Source organism: Anabrus simplex, chromosome 7, assembly GCF_040414725.1.
Source record: "Anabrus simplex isolate iqAnaSimp1 chromosome 7, ASM4041472v1, whole genome shotgun sequence".
NCBI lineage: Eukaryota > Metazoa > Arthropoda > Insecta > Orthoptera > Tettigoniidae > Anabrus > Anabrus simplex.
In genome coordinates this window covers 214,068,553-214,087,000 of record NC_090271.1, presented here as the reverse complement: position 1 = coordinate 214,087,000, position 18,448 = coordinate 214,068,553, and the positions used below count along the sequence as shown (strand labels likewise).

At 40.3% G+C, this 18,448-nt stretch overlaps 1 protein-coding gene across 1 annotated transcript in view; it reads right to left on the bottom strand.

Moving 5' to 3' along the window:
* Positions 1-18,448, bottom strand: part of LOC136877477 (calpain-B) — a 287,052-nt gene that overhangs the window by 141,294 nt on the left and 127,310 nt on the right. Inside the window, exon 6 of the mRNA XM_067151555.2 lies at positions 166-334. Within this exon, the coding sequence (XP_067007656.2) occupies positions 166-334 (169 nt within the window). The remainder of the gene's footprint in view (positions 1-165; positions 335-18,448) is intronic.

Below are 18,448 nucleotides of genomic sequence, written 5' to 3'. Positions count from 1 at the left end.
ATGTTGCACAGTTATTTTTATGAGCCCTACTACCATTTAAGAATATTAAAACAGCATATGGATACCTTCAATGAATTAAAAATTATTTGGCTGTAACAGCTCTTTATAACCATATTTCTCTTAAGTTTAAACATAATGACTAAAAAGTACAGCAGATGTACAAACCTCTATCGCGCACGCCATTAATGACGTACGTTGATAGGCTTTCAGCATAATTTGATACAGATTAGGTAGTATATGGGTGAGATCAAACATTTCTGTAATACCACCAGTGAAATCCTCCATGGCTTCACCTGTTGTACCTTCCTTTAAGGCCTCATATGAACCATGTATTCTGGAAATAAAAAGAGATATTATTAGTCATAGTATTCAAATGTTACTATATGAGGTACTGAAGAAAGAAAAGAAAGCAAAGATATAGGTAGTTCTATGCATGCTATCCCATCATGACACATTCAATCATCTTTTCAGTTCTTGTAAAGGCAGATTCTGCTGTGTAATTTGTAGGTACCATCTTCTAAAATGGAGAGCAGTACATTCTGGTTGAATGTCTTGAACCTGGAGAAACCATAAATGCTTGCCATTATGTCCAAGCTCCATCATGAACTCTGTAATAAATGCCCTGAAAAAAGATCATCCTTCAAGAGGTGGGATGTTCTGCTGTACTCTGCCTACATTCTCCTCACAACACCCTCTGATTATCATCCTGTTGGTTTTGTTAAGGAACAGATGTGAGCCAAACACTATGAAATGATAGAGGACATACAGAAAGTAGTACATCACTGTCTGTGGGTGACTGAAATAGAATTCTACTGCAAAGATGCTTTCATAGCTTACAGAAAGGTGGACATGTGTGCAAAGAAATGGAAATTATGTTAAAAAGGGAAGACAAGTCTGTAGATTAACCCACAGGTACTCGCTCAGTCTGTTTTCACCATTACTTACTAGTAAGCACAGTATTCACCATTACAAATATTCCTCAATTAAGATGGAAGTATTTTTAATAAGTAAATTTGAGATAGACATTTATTTATAAACAGGAGTATATACTTACACTTAAGCATAACTGAGATAGGAGGTGGATGTTACAATAAAATAATGTACAGTATGTAATTCAACATATTAGGAAGCCATCACATGAAACAAACACTTTGCATTTCAACTGCAAAATCAGTCGTCACTTTGGTTGCTATCAGTATTGTTTCTTGAAAAACTGGCAGCAAATTGTTACCGTATATTCTCCATAATTTGCCACAGCTCATTGTACACATCAAATGGCCATTTTTTCTGTTCCTACATGTACACTATATGCACTTTTGATGTTCTACCCATAGAGGAACTTGCTGTTGCTGCTACCCAATTAACCAAACCAACTTCTATTCTTATCTGCATTTTCAAAGTTGCATAATTGATAATCAAGCAACCAAGTTTGGTTTTACCAATTCTCTGTTCAAACTTTTCAGATACTCATGCCATGACTCAGTATGATGTGTATTGCTGCATTGAATGATTTAGCTATTCACAGCAGCAATATTGTCATGCACAAGACATGTTTGCGAAATTAATACCGGTAACTGGTTTGTTGACAGAAGGCAGTTAGGGTTTAGGAAAGGTTATTCCACTGAAGCTCAGCTTGTAGGATTTCAGTAAGATACAGCAGATATCCTGGATTCAGGTGGCCAAATGGACTGCACTGTGATTGACCTATCTAAGGCATTTGATAGGGTAGATCATGGAAGACTACTGGCAAAAATGAGTGCTATTGGGACTAGAAAAAAAGAGTGACTGAATGGGTGGCCATATTTCTAGAAAATAGAACTCAGAGAATTAGAGTAGGCGAAGCTTTATCTGACCCTGTAATAATTAAGAGGGGAATTCCTCAAGGCAGTATTATTAGACCTTTATGTTTTCTTATATATATATCAATGATATGTGTAAAGAAGTGGAATCAGAGATAAAGCTGTTTGCAGATGATGTTATTCTGTACAAAGTAATAAACAAGTTACAAGATTGTGAGCAGCTGCAAGGTGACCTCGACAGTGTTGTGAGATGGACGGTGGGCAATGGTATAATTATAAACGGGGTTAAAAGTCACATTGTGAGTTTTACAAATAGGAAAAGTCCTTTCAGTTTTAATTACTGCATTGATGGGGTGAAAGTTCCTTTTGGGGATCATTGTAAGTACCTAGGTGTTAATATAAGAAAAGACCTTCATTGGGGTAATCACATAAATATGACTGTAAATAAAGGGTACAGATCTCTGCACTTGGTTATGAGGGTATTTAGGGGTTGTAGTAAGGAGTAAAGGAGAGGGTGTATAAGTCTCTGGTAAGACTCCAACTAGAGTATGGTTCCAGTGTATGGGACCCTCACCAGGATTACTTGATTCAAGAACTGGAAAAAATCCAAAGAAAAGCAGCTCTATTTGTTCTGGGTGATTTCCGACAAAAGAGTAGCGTTACAAAAATGTTGCAAAGTTTGGGCTGGGAAGACTTGGGAGAAAGGAGACGAGCTGCTCGCTCGATTAAGTGGTACATGTAAATTAAAAAAACAAAAAAATAAAAAAACACAGATCAGATGTAAGCCTTTTCAGGTCTTTGCTCTATTAAAGCCTTACATCTGATCTGTTTTTTTGACATGCTCTATTGGTGGAAAAATATCTAATTCCCTCCTTGGCAACTAAGAATTTCCATAAGTGGTAAGTTCCGAGCTGTCAGTGGAGAGATGGCGTGGGAGGACATCCATAGACGAATAAGTTTCAATAGTGTCTTTAAAAGTTGGAAAGATCACAATATGTTCTGTTCAAACTTTTCAGATACTCATGCCATGACTCAGTATGATGTGTATTGCTGCAATGAATGATTTAGCTATTCATAGCAGCAATATTGTCATGCACAAGACATGTTTACGAAATTAATAACTGGTTTGACAGAAGGCAGTTAGGGTTTAGGAAAGGTTATTCCACTGAAGCTCAACTTGTAGGATTTCAGCAAGATATAGCAGATATCCTGGATTCAGGAGGCCAAATGGACTGCACTGCTGGAATTGAAGAGGACAAATTGGGGCAAATATTCATTTATAGGAGGGGGAGTTAGGGATTGGAATAACTTACCAAGGGAGATGTTAAATAATTCTCCACTTTCTTTGCAATCATTTAAGAAAAGGCTACGAAAACAACAGATAGGGAATCTGCCACCTGGGCGACTGCCCTAAATGCAGATCAGTAGTGACTGATGATTGATTGAAGAACACGACAATATTTTTGTTCCTTTTTGAAAAAGGAGGACATCAATATAATACTTTTCCCATATCAAAACATACTGCTGTAAATCAGTCTCTCTTCTATGTCAGCAAAGGAAGGAAGAATAGCATTTTCCTTTTTCTTGAATATGTCAACAATCATTCTTTGGTGATTTTCCAAAATATATATGACTAATGGCACAGAGGTGGTCAAACTGTTTGCCTAATATTGCATCCAGTATTGGCAACTTGCTCAATTAGTTTCTTTACCATACTATTTGAACTACCTATTATCCATTTGATAAGGAGAGGATGCTGTCCTGAACAAAATTTCAGTTCTTAATGCAGAGAATTCTAGTAACAACCAGGCATTTTCATTCCATACTAGCAAATGTACCTGTGCTTCACTACAGTATTCTACCTTGAATACGGATTTCTACATAAATTACTGCACACACAATGAGTAATATTGTATTAAATTGCATATCTCTTAGTGCTAGCTGAGAAACAAAATGGGGAGGACACCAGACATTGTTTCCAATGTAAGGTGCATGCTGGGGAGTTTTGATGATAATGGTTGGCCACATTTCCTACTGCCATTCACAATCGAGTTTAGGAGTTTCTACTAGGGTAACGACAGGCTCACTTGCCAACTGCCATTCACAATAGAGATAGGTAGTTTTCATTACAAACACAGGCCCCTTTTCCTAATGCCAGTCACAATCGAGTTGGAGAGATTTGATTATAATGGAGAAAAGCAGCTTCATCAAACGTATAAAGAATCAAGATACAACAAAACATCATAAGACCAAAGTCGTAGATCTCTCCCAATGGAGCGGCGATTGTGTTATCTGTTTTGTGATATGACTTACTGTTTAGTCACCAATTACCCTGAAACAAATTCGAGTACTTACACCATTATCTTGATGATGTCGTCGTATTTTCTGAGACCTTTGAAGAACATCTAGATCATCTGAAAGTGGTCCTTAATCGACTTTGTAAAGCAGGGTTAACTGTGAAGTTATCTAAGGTTGCTCTTGCTAAGCCTTCAATGTCATTTCTAGGGCATATTCTGTCACCCGATGGCATTTCCATTGATCAATCTAGAACACAGGCCATCCGTGATTTCAAACCTCCTAAAAACATCAAAGGTATTGCCAGGTTTATCGGCATGGTGAATTTCTTCAGGAAATTTATTCCTAACTTCGCTAACAGAGCGGCGCCCTTGAACTTACTTCGTAGGAAAGGCGTCAAATTTGAGTGGGGGCCTTCTCAACAAGCCGCTTTCAAAGACCTGAAATTAGCTCTTTGTAATGCCCCTGTCCTTGCTACGCCTAATTTCTCGAAGAAATTCATCATCCAAACCGACGTGGCGGCAGCGGCAGTGGCTGCAGTGCTTCTTCAAGAGACTGAACTCGGAAGGTGACCCATCGCCTATGCATCTAGGACATTATCAGCTCAAGAAGCCAAGTATTCCATCTATGAACTTGAAGGTTTGGCAGTCTTATTTGCACTAGAGAAGTTCCGCCTCTATCTGGAACATGTCAAGTTCAACTTGGTAACAGATAACCAAGCTTTAAGTTGGGTCTTAGCTAGGCCGCGTCGTATGGGTTGTATAGCCCACTGGGCCATCAGGATTTCTGCCTTCCAGTTTGATGTTAGGCATATCAGAGGGTCTGAAAATGTTGTGGCGGACGGACTAAGCCGTATGTTTTCTAATGATGTGGAGACCTCTGAACAGGAAGACGGTTCTTCTCTTCCCGAGTCCATACCCCCTGGTGTAAATGCCATTCTAACTGATGCCCCCATGTTGTTTAGGGATATTGAAAAATATCAACGTGAAGATCCTATGCTGGCTCCTATTATGGAAACCCTTTCTTCTGGGGAACACGTCGTCCCTTACGTGCTGAGGAATGGGGTTTTATGTAGCCCGTCGGGGCATGATAAGAAGATGAAAGTTGTGGTTCCAGCTGTTCTCGTACCCATGATCTTCAAGTACTACCATGAGACCCCATTAGGAGGGCATTTAGGCATCTTCAAAACCCGAGAAAAGATCCGAGAGATATTCATTTGGAAAGGTATGGACGATGAAATTTGTGAATTGGTAAAAGCTTGTACATCTTGTTTGCTTAGTAAACCCACCATGTCCACTAAGCTAGGGCTATTATCTTCTCATCAAGAGTCGCGCCCCATGGAACGCCTCTATTCGACTACGTAGGACCCTTCCCCCAATCAAAGGGGAATGCCAACAAATTCAGTCTTGTGTGTGTAGATGGTAGATGTTGCACCATCATTAAAACTGCCTCCATATTTCAATATTTTTTTGGGGGCCAAAATGTTATACATTTGAATAGCTTGGAATTCTTCCTCAAAGTATCCAGTTTTAGGGATTAGCACCTGCATATATAGGGAGAAATTAAGGAAGAAACTAAAACAGTTAAGAAAGTCAATATTAACTGAAAATAGGGAAATGAAATGAAATGGCGTATGGCTTTTAGTGCCGGGAGTATCCGAGGATATGTTCGGCTCGCCAGGCGCAGGTCTTTCGAATTGACGCCCTTAGGCAACCTGCGCGTCATGATGAGGATGAAATGATGATGAAGACGACACATATACCCAGTCCCCGTGCCAGGGAAATTAACCTATGGTGGTTACAATTCCCAACCCTGCCGGGAATCGAACCCGGGACCCCTGTGACAAAAGGCCAGCACGCTAACCATTTAGCCATGGAGCCGGACTGAAAATAGGGAAATAACTTATGATAGCTGGATAAGACAAATATGTAAGTATTAAGTGCATGTATTGGAAAATGAAATATCCCTCACTTAATTGTGATAATATGAGTAACAGATTTAAGAAAGCAGTAACAGGGGAGAAGTATGGGCACAAGGATTCTTACGTAAACAGAGAAGGAGATGACTTATGGTGTTATTACTTAAGCCTAAAGAGGCAATGCAGAGGCTAGAAATTAAAGAAAACAGAAGTAGAAGAGAAATACAGTTCAAATTATAGCAAATGCCAGGGAACACATTACAGTGTGAAATAATGGGTTGCACTCTATGGTACTGTTCAAATATTATTAACCCCCCTTGGTGCTATTCGAAGACAATTGTAACCTCCAACGGTATTCCACAAATATCCTGCAGAATGACAGCTTGATGTCTCTCCCCCTTTCTACGCAAGGAACAACCACAAGTTTTCAGGAGTGATGACGAAAATGGCATTATGATACTTCCATAATGGCAAGCAGCCAGAGATGTCGCCATGGTAACCGGTTTGTTGTTGGTCACTCAATGTAGATGATACAGATGTTGATTCCCATAGGGAATCTGAAATATTTGTCCCGATGAGTAAATTTGTAATACCAATATAAATGGTCCGTTATTGGATATTATAAATTTTCCATCTAACTCATTCCTGGTTGCCAGCGTTTCGCCTTCGTGTGCTAGGTTGGGCTCATCACTTGGTACCTAGCAAACCTACCAAGATGCTGGCTAGTGCATACCATGGAGGCTACTACTACTAACAATGCTTTCATTCCCCACCCTGAAGGGGTGGGGCGGGCCACCTAGAGGGTAACGCCCTCTCTCTGGCCAAGAGATGCGAGCAGGTTGGGAAGATGTGATGGAAGAAGGATGTGAAGAAGTAGGAGATGGGATAGGAATTATGTCTATGCCTAGGGATTGAACAAACGCTTTATTTAATTTATAAGTACATAGTAAAGCACATAGATGATTTATGGAAGGGTGTGAGGGAAAAGGTGTTGTTCAAGGGGGAGAGATGAAGTTCGGAAGGAAGTGCCGGGGTAAAGGTGCAAGGTGAGGAGATGGGGGGTGGCTGTCATATGATTGAGGGAAGCGATGAGAAGACGAAGGAGTTCAAATGTTGGGAGGGGTGGAGGGATGAAGATATCGATGGCGAAGCAGCGATAGTTGAGTCTGGCATGCTAGCAGGGAGTTGCTGAAGGGCAGTGGACGAAGAAATTGGGAGAGATGACGACATAACAGGTGATGGGTGACAAGTGGTAACTGTTGTGACAGGAAGAGAACAAAGGATACTAGCGGACGTCGTGGCGGTGGTGGTAATGGAGGTGGTTGTTGGGAAGGAAGGTGTTGATGGCTGAAGCGTCATCCAGGATGAGGGCTCGTGAACAACTGGGACAAGTGTTGGTGATTCAAAGAGTTGGGCTTGAATGTCCGGAGGGGTTGGCACCACTGCATAGTTCTTACAATGGATCGTAGCGCCGGAAACCAAGAGGCGGCGGAGGGCGTCCTCTCCGCTGAAATGCACTAGAATCTCCATAGAGGGTGTAGAGGTGTGGCCAACCGTCAGTCTGTAGGCGTTATGTACCGGGAAGTCAGCGGCGAGTAGGTCATTGATGATACCTTCTTCGGAGATGTCTGGATCCACTCTGGGGATGATACAATAGGCCATGGTTGTGGAGAGATCAACAGCCAACGAGGCATCAACCTATATGCTGATTAGGGTCGACTAGGTGACAGGTAGAGATGAAGGCCGCCCGGCCGAGCAAAAATTGGAAGTTGCAACGGCGGAGAGTATGTCCACTTTTGTGTATGTGGTGTAGCCCCATGGAGGCCACTGTGTAGGCTACATAGAGCCACCGGCAGTGCCAATGCACTATGAGAGACTTTGTCTCTTTACCAAAAATTGATGCCTACCTGGTTATCAGATGATACAGATGTTGATACCCATAGGGAATCTGAAATATTTGTCCTGAATGAGTACATTTATAATACCAATATAAATGGTCCGTTATTGGATATTATAAATTTTCCAGCTAACTCATTCCTGGTTGCCAGCGTTTCGCCCTCGTGTACTCCAAATAGCCTATACAGTGGCCTCCACAGTATGCACTAGCCAGCGTCTTGGTAGGTGCGCTAGGTACCAACTGATCAGCCCAACCTAGCACAGGTTTTTACTCATTCGGGACAAATATTTCAGATTCCCTATGGGAATCACTGTATCATCTGATAGCCAAGCAGGCATCAATTTTTGGTAAAGGGACAAAGTCTCTCGTAGTGCATTGGCACTGCCGGTGGCTCCAAGTAGCCTACACAGTGGCCTCCATGGTATGCACTAGCCAGCGTCTTGGTAGGTGTGCTAGGTATCAACTGATGAGCCCAACCGAGCACACGAGGGCGAAATGCTGGCAATCAGGAATGAGTTAGCTGGAAAATTTATAATGTCCAATAACAGAACATTTATATTGGTATTACAAATTTACTCATTCGAGACAAATATTTCAGATTCCCTATGGGAATCAACATCTGTACCAACTGATAGCCAAGTAGGCATCAATTTTTGGTAAAGAGACAACGTCTCTTATAGTGGATTGGCACTGCCAGTGGCTCCAAGTAGCCTACACAGTGGCCCCCATGGCAGGACACATCGCACAAGTCGAGATCAACCTCACTGTATTGAACGTCTCTGAACTCCAGATTCTCCTTGTATTTTTTGATCAGGCGGGTGTTACATCAGCTTTACTACCAGGTCCCAGCCGATTCCAATAAAGCAAGTGGCCGACACCAGCACTTGGAAGTCAGCCTCCCTGATATACCCTCCACTCCCATCATGACCACCTTCACCACCACTACTACCACCATGATCTCCACGCTCACGCGCCCCCACCATTCTTTCACTACGGTCATGTATTCCCATCCTTCACCCGTAATGAATGTCCTCATCCCTCCCCACCCAACCCACCTTTGAACGCCCCAGTCTTCTACATATTCCACCCCGCTACTTCAATTGCCAGGAAATCGACGACGCACCTGCTCCAACTACAGAAGCTGCCGCACCGCCACCATTGTCTCAACCTCCATCATCGTCTCAACCCTCAATGTTTAGTTCTGTCGTTCACGGCATTGCCACCACCATTATTAAACGCAAAGTCCTACATGAACTTGGCGCAGGAGGCGTCCCAGCATGGCGGGCGTTCTGCATTATGAACTCTTCTGGTGCCACCTCATTAGTACGCCTTCATCTACCGACGGAAGACGCAGTACTTCACCTCATCTCCAATGGAGCGCACATCTACAGACGCCATCACAAAGCGGAACATTCTCGCTCCCCTCCTCAACCTTTCCCTAGACATCACTCCGCCACTACACATCGTCGCACCCGGCCAGCTCATCCTCCCTATCAACCTTGTTACCACGCTCGTCCACCCCATAACCCAATTCGTCCCTTCTTCCACACACCTCCGCATACAGATCTCTATAGACTCCTTACAACTTCACTATGTAATATCGTCGCCGCCCTACAACTCCTCAAACCTCAGCTTCACCCTGGCACTCTCGTCTAAACTACACACCCTCCCTCATGTCTCCCTTAATTTATTTACTTCCTTTTTCCCATCTTTTTCCTCCATCACACCTCACTCTTTTCGTCACATCTCCCGGCCCGAGAGAGCGTGTTACGCTCTAGGGGGACCGCCCCGCCCTTTGGGCGGGGAATGAAAACATATGTTGCTTGTTTGCTTGCCTCCACTGTGTGCACTAGCCAACGTCTTGGAAGGTGTGCTAGATACCAACTGATGAGCCCAACCTAGCACACGAGGGTGAAACCCTTGCAACCAGGAATGAATTAGCTGGAAAATTTATAATGTCCAATAACAGGCCATTTATACTGGTATTATAAATTTACTCATTTGGGACAAATATTTCAGATTCCCTATGGGAATCAACATCTGTATCATCTGATAGCCAAAGAGGCATCAATTTTTGGTAAAGAGACAAAGTCTCTCATAGTGCATTGGCACTGCCGGTGGCTCCAAGTAGCCTACACAGTGGCCTCCACGGTATGCACTAGCCAGCGTCTTGGTAAGTGTGCTAGGTACCAACTGATGAGCCTAACCTAGCACACGAGGGCAAAATGCTGGCAACCAGGAACGAGTTAGTTGGAAAATTTATAATGTCCAATAACGGACCATTTATATTGGTATTATAAATTTACTCTTGCCTTTGCTGGCAGGATGTAGTGTTTACAGTGCACTATGTCTTCTAGTATGGGCTAGAATAAATTTGTTACTTGCATTGACCTGTCCCAGTCTCATCCTTGGCTTTGACAATATGAAAGTGACCGAGGTATGAGCGATTCTAGTAACACAGTTCCTTATGCAGCCAGTCCCTGTTATGAATGGTGTGAAAATATTGCTCATAGAGTTGGTTGGTGCATGCATTCCAGTGGGCTTGTCAGACTGATATGTAATAGCAACTTCTAACTCAGTGCGGAAAGCAACGGGAAACTACCTCACTCCTCATTTCCCTAGTATGCCTCTTCAATGACACCTAGCCTATCTATGACAGCTGTTGGTGGAGCTGTAGAGGATCAAACCAGCCTTTGGGCTGAATACCCAACATACACATAAATTTACTCATTTCAGATTCCCTATGGGAATCAACATCTGTATCATCTGATAGCCAAGCAGGCATCAATTTTTGGTAAGGAGACAAAGTCTCTCAGAGTGCATTAGCACTGCCGGTGGCTCCAAGTAGCCTACATAGTGGCCTCCACGGTATGCACTAGCCAGCGTCTTGGTAGGTGTGCTACGTATCAACTGATGAGCCCAACCTAGCACACGAGGGCAAAACGCTGGCAACCAGGAATGAGTTACCTGGAAGATTTATAATGTCTAATAATGGACCATTTACATTGGTATTATAAATTTACTTATTAGGAACAAATATTTTAGATTCCCTATGGGAATCAACATCTGTGTCATCTGATAGCCAAGCAGGCATCAATTTTTGGTAAAGAGACAAAGTCTCTCATAGTGCATTGGCACTGCCGGCGGCTCCAAGTAGCCTACACAGTGGTCTCCACGGTATGCACTAGCCAGCGTCTTGGTAGGTGTGTTAGGTACCAACTGATCAGCCCAACCTAGCACACGAGGGCAAAACGCTGGCAAGCAGGAATGAGTTCGCTGGAAAATTTATAATGTCCAATAATGGACCATTTACATTGGTATTATAAATTTACTTATTAGGGACAAATATTTCAGATTCCCTATGGGAATCAACATCTGTCTCATAGCCAAGTAGGCATCAATTTTGGTAAAGAGACGAAGTCTCTCATAGTGCACTGGCACTGCCGGTGGTTCCAAGTAGCCTAATGTAGAACATGAAATCTGCAGAAAATGGTAATTTTGTCCATCATTTGAAGAGTATGCAAAATTTTGTACATAACAAAAGTTGTTTAAAATGAAGGGACACTTGACATAATTATAGTCCTTAGATTTTACAAAAAAAATCAACAGTACCAGTATAAGAGAAAATGGAAGAAAACTGTTTTAAACCCCCAGTCTATTCAGAGATTTTTACATGATATGCATATCTAAACCTTCGCATGGGTGAGTATACTCTAAATATGGAGTTTGGTCAAGATCTATCCAGCTGTTTTTCCATGATGGTGGAACAGACAAATAAACAAACAGACACGAAAGCTAAACACCACTGATTTGGTCTTGACTTGATCTAAGAAAAACAGATAAATATCTGCAAAATTGGCAAAACAAATGAAATTACAGACAGTGGACCTCCTACAACTTTATTTATGTAGATTTCTTTGGTTTTCTAGATATATATATATTTTGCCAAAAATGACGTCATCCTCGAAAGCCCTCCAGTATCTATTGTGGAATATTCACCAGTTTGGTAGACATCTGAACAACAGAAAACAAAATCATTGAACAGCTTTTCGACAGGAGCTAGTTTTGTCCATTTTCTTTTTTCTCTATCATGGATACTTCCAAATCACAGAGCTTGAAGCGTGTGCACAATCTGTTCTTAGACATCAAATTCCCTTAATTTGTGATGGAGGTGTCATGTACCAGGAGTTCTCAAGGATTATCTCCTTATTTTTTTTTTTTTTTTTTTTTTTTTTTTACAATTGGCTTTACGTCTCACCTATACGGATAGGTCTTATGGTGACGATGGGTTAGGAAAGGTCTAGGAGTGGGAAGTAAGCGGTCATGGCCTTAATTAAGGCACAGCCCCAGCATTTTCCTGGTGTGAAAATGGGAAACCATGGAAAACATCTTCAGACCTGCCGACAGTGGGGGTTCGAACCCACTATCTGCCGGATACAAGCACACAGCTACACGGCCCTAACCGCACGGCCAACTCGCCCAAGGATTATCTGGCACCAGTAGTATTTTTACTTGCTTAACACCTCCCAGGGGATACATGCAGGGCAATGAAGAGGTAAAAACCTGTGGATGTGAACAACACAACTAACTGATGGAAGGAAATACAGCAAATGAATGCTACACCTGAATGCCTTAAGATGCCCTACATCATGACCAAACCACCAAAATTTAAAACCTAGTCAGTTCTTAATAGGATAAGAACTAACTGTAGTAAATGTGCTTATTGCATAAATGGAGCAGAAGACCCTCCATAAGCTGTAATTATTTTTGTTGTGGAATAGAAAAACAAACAGTCCAGCACAGAGTTAAAGAACGCCCCCTCAGAACTTTTCCTGATGGCCCAGCAGAGCTCCTGTTAGCAACTATGAGAGCAACTGACTATATTCAAAATTTAGACATTAGCCTGTACAAAATGTAGTTTCATTGTAGATCTCTCTTTTTATATATATACATATATATATTGAGTTAATTTGGGCCACCTGAGGACCACAGTGCTTGTGCTTTAGCTGTGTTGTCAATATTTGCTCAATCAGTTACCACTGATCTGCATTTAGGGCAATCTCCCAGGCGGCAGATTCCCTATCTCTTGTTTACCTAGTCTTTTCTTAAATTATTGCAAAGAATAACATCTCCCTTGGTAAATTATTCCAATTCCTAACTGTTCCTGTAAACACTTAGGTAATTACAGTGATCCTCATAAGGAACTTTCAAACCGTCAATGCAGTAATTAAAACTGATAGGACTTTTCCCATTAATAAAACGCACAACCTGACTTTTATTCCCGTTTATCATCGTGCCATTGCCTGCTGTCCATCTCACAACATTGTTGAGGTCATTTTGCAGTTGTTCACAATCTTGTAATTTATTACTCTATACAGTACATCATCATCTCCAAAAGGCCTCATCTCTGATTCCAGTTCTTTACTCATATCATTTGCATATATAAGAAAACATAAAGGTCCAATAACACTGCCCCGATTTGTCCTCTTGAATACAAACTTTATCTTTATAGTGTGATCTTTCCCACCTTTAAATAAACACGACTCAAACTTATTCGTCTACTAATGTCATTCCACACCATCTGTCCACTAACAGCTCAGAAGATACCACTTAGTCCAGCAGCTCATTTCCTTTCTACCAAGTCTTCCCAGCCCAAACTTTGCACATTTTCATAATGCTACACTTTTGATAGTTTATTAGATTCATTTGCCCCATATTGATAGTTCCAACAATCACAATTATAAACCTGGATTTCCCACCTAATCAATACTTAATTTATTTTTGAAGTGTTTAATACATTTAGCAGTACCAGTTCCAGCCTCTGTTTGAGGCCATCTTCAGTTGCTGAAGAACCTTAATTTGATAAAAATAACATACAATAATGTTAAAACACTACTTATTTCTAAGTTTAAGTAATACAAGTCATAATAAAACTTGCATCAAATTGGAGTTATAAAGGTCTAAAATTATGTCTATAAGTTCATTTGTGAAGTGTCACAAGTGCCTTGATGCATTATTTTCTAACACTTGATGAATTGTACATTTCTATATCAACCAAGGGCATCTACAACGAAAGGTCCATATCTTTCAAAGCAAAGCTGAGGCATTACTGCAGTGTCATCCATCCAGTGGTTTTACATGCTATGTCTTGCAAAAATATATTTAAAAAATAAAAGGCCTGATTGAAAAACTGGAGGCCAAAGAATGAAAGATTTTGAGAAGAAAGATCTTAGGTCCTATCAAAGACCATGCGGAGTATAGAAGATGGAATAACGACTAACCTGCCTCCTGCCTCTACGATAATCACTCCAGTTCCGTGAGAAAATTTCCGCATCCATAATGTGACTTCTCAACCATGATTCAATTCCTATTACAATATCTGGTAAATATATCTCTCAAATTACATAATTCTATTCCTTTCTTTACAATACTTCTACAGTTTAACACTAATAATTTTACGTCATCCATACTTGAACTCATGCTTCCTATACTGTCATCACCTCATCACCGCTTCCTGGTCTACTCCGTTTCCGTGAATGTACCATATTTTTCTGAATCCAAGATAACGTTTCTTCTCAGAATCTCACGTGAAAAATCAAGGGTCGTCTTGCATTGGCGACCTCACAGTAATGAACAATACTGGCAGCGCACGCGCACAAAACTCGACCATCAACGTCTGCATCTTTATTTACATCGCTAGCCATGGCAACCAGTTGTACAGTGCTTCTATATAACACCCTTGGTTCTCGGAAAATAGTGAAGAGAGAATGCCATTCTGTTAGCCTCTACAAGAAGTTTCTCAAATCCGCAGAATGGCATCAAAACATGCAAGCCCTCAAATTCCTAGAAAGGCCACGGCTACTCAATGGCAGATTTATAACACCTTATAACGTGTATAACTGTTCATTTTACTAAGCGTCAGGTAGGCCTGCAGTAGACGCATTACGAAAATACTGCAAAATTTGGCATGGGAAGACTTGGGAGTAAGGAGAGGAGATGCTCATGCTCGACTATGTGGTATGTTTCGAGCTGTCACTGGAGAGTTAGTGTGGAGTGACATAAGAATACGCTTGAGTGCAGCTTTTAAAAGAAGGAATGATCATAATATGAAGATAAAGTTGGAATTCAAGAGGTCGGATTGTGACAAATATTCATTTACAGGATGAGGGGTAAAGGAGTGGAATAAATTATCAAGAGAAATGTTTGATAAATTTCCAAGTTCTTTGAAAATGTCAAAGAAAATGCTAGGTAAACAACTGAAAGGGAATCTGCCACCTGGGCAACAGTCTTAAATGTAAATCATTGATTGATTGATTGATTGATTGATTGATTGATTGATTGATTGATTGATTGATTGATTGATCGATCGATTGATCGATCGATTGACTGAATGGCAGGCCAGACTGTACATTATGTTGACAGATTTTGTTACTCTGACAGTGAGAAATTAGAAGAGAGAAAATGATTATCTATTTTTTTAATGCTCAACTATAAATATGTACTGACCAGAGGGGTCACGGGTATTGGTTCGAACCCCACCGTTGGATCCTGAGATTGGATTTTGCATTTTCACTTCAAAGAAAATGTGGGGACAGTTCCTATTCACAGGCCAGAGCCAATCCCTTCCACCTCCTTACCCAATTTCATTCACCATCATTCATTAAAATTATGACCACCCACTACAGAAAGAATCCTTATGAGTATGTCCTTGCACTTGCCTAATGAACAACTGTAATTGGTGAACATCATATAGACCACGTTGCCATCCCTCACTGCAATTTCCATGAGATATGGAATGTGAAAGTGTTTAGAGGTGCTAGTATTGATTCGGACCATTATATAACGAAGGTTAGAGTTTGCTTTGTACCAATGTCCAATAGCAGATCACAAAATCTCTAGAATCACACAAGTGGGCAGACATTTCCAAGAAGGTTCAGAATGCTGCTACTCTAATGATGAGTTTATCAGGGGAAAATGGAACACACATGGAGGTTTGAACAGCGAGATGAAGCTCTCAAAAAATGATCTCAAACCTGGAATCACTGGAATGAAACAGAAAAAATTGAAGAATTTCTCATCCAACATAAACTGACTGCTAGAGTGATCCATAAAGCAAAATGTGCTTATGGCTCAGCTTGTAACCACTGAAGAAACTTTCAGGAGGAACAACATTCATGATTTTTACCATACTTTCAAAGCTGAACTTAACGGCTACCAAGCCTCTTTGCTAAGTTTCTAGGATGAGAATGGCAATCTTATTCTGAATAATCAAGATGATTATGATTGATTAGCTCAAAATTTGGACTCCTTAATCAACGGCCCTCCTTCAGCATCAAACATTAAAATTTCTGGTACATTCTTCATTTCAACAGATTCTCTACCTCCTGATCAAGAAGAAACCAGCCAAATCATTGCATCTCTCCCCAAGAACAAGACATTAGGCAAGAATTCCATACTTGCTACACCTCTGAAAATGGCTGATCCCAGATTTGTTGCAAAATGGAGGAACTCTTTCATGGTAAACGGAAATCAGAAAATATTCCTAAGGAGTGGCAATCAGCTCTTATACATCTTCTTGATTATAAAAAGGCAATAAAGCAGGTGTTAATAAATACAGAATCATATCTCTTCATTCAGTTGCCTATAAAATCCAGTCAAAAGCAATTCAATGTTTCATTGCATTCATTGTTGATCAGCAGATTGGTGAATAATATTGAGCCAGCTTCCATACAACCTGTTCCTTCATCAAACAAGTCTTTTCACTTAAGCTGTTAAACAGGGAGCTATTATTTAATTCCTTGCTTAAAGACCATCTTAGACTAAAATTAATTTTTCAATAATTTGTGCAACAATGAACAAAGTGCTTTTGCACAATGATTCTGAACTTCTTTCTTCCAAATAGCAAAACTCTGGTTTTTGTTTATACAGTATCTTATTCCTAGATATTTTAAGCAGTTTACTAACAATCCCTGGATGGAAAGATTTTTTATATAGTTCTTGTAATTTCCTCGTTAATGATCGGCAAGCTTTTCAAGCCTAGCTGGCCAACTGTGTTCACATTCTTTGACCATGGTGTGCCAGGAGTTCCCAACTCGAGACACAGCGCTGTCAACTCTTAGCTGGCACATAAATCTGGATACTGTCGGGGGGGTGTTCTGCTTAATGTTTGAGTTGCTGGTTGTTAACGACGAAATAGAGAGATTATGATAGAGAGATCTATACATGTAAACTGTAGATTTACAAGGTTTCTATGCATTTAAAAGACTAAGAAATAAATTATAGTACTCATTAAATTTTCTGTTACATGTGAGTAGCAATTTTGAGGGCTCCAGTTTATATACCATACCTACAGCTCATAACTGAGACACATGGTCTATATACACTATAACCTCACTACACTACAGATAATATTCATAGTCTTCACACCATTACCCGTATGTCTTTCACAGCTCTTGAGTATGAAACGCACAGAAGTAGGGAGCGGCACACACGGGCACTTTGCAATCCAAACACATAAAGATTGTGTCTTGCCTTTCCTTTTGGAAAGCACACACCTCTTGCTTTCATGCTTCTTTTTCTCTGACTTAGAAGGGGGATTAATTTCAAGGAAATGTCTATCTATGAATTTTGCAGCTGAATCTGGAGGATGTACGTATACGATTCGTACAGGAAGTGCCTCCTGAGGAGTTGATTCTGTATATCATACTGAATCTCTTTAATATGGTGCATTCTGAATTGCAGATTAGTGTACTTTCCTCCATTCTTCCTGTGTATTATGAAGGAGCTGAACACTCTGAAATCCAGTAAGTGTTTAAATATTTTCTGGTAATATTTCTTCAGCCTCTTCCTTGTAGTGGCATATGTAACAGTATACTGATTGGACAGACTGACACCTCCCTCCCCCCACATCATCACTATAAGCAATGCATGCAAGGTGTAGGGAGGAAGAAGCTCTGCTATAATAATGTCGTGGGTTGGTACTGCTATTATACAAAGGTGATAAGTGATCAGAAGTACGTACAGTGGAGTATAATAAGATATTAGCAGTACCGTAGAAATCTCAGTGTACCAAAGTATAGTAGTGAAATAGATAATGTAAATAATAATAATAATAATAATAATAATAATAGTAATAATAATAATAATAATAATAATAATAATAATAATAATAATAATAACAATAACAATAATAATAATAATAATAATAGTAATGAATTAAACCAAGGAAACGCACAGTGAAAAGGAGCTAGGCCAATAGGAAGACCAAAAAGATAACAATGTGAATAGAATATATATTTAACAATAAAACATAACAAGATAAATAAAATCAAAGATAAATTTATAACAAATGGTGAAAGATAAATATACCAGAGTAGAGAAAAATCCGAAAAGTGTGCCACATTTACAAATTGAATATCCAAAAATGCATAACGGGAAAGCCTAACAAATAATTTACCAACATACAATAAATATAAAAACTAAATAGGACAGCAGGAGTAAAGATCAGAGAGAGAAAAAGGACAAAAGAAAGGGGGAAGG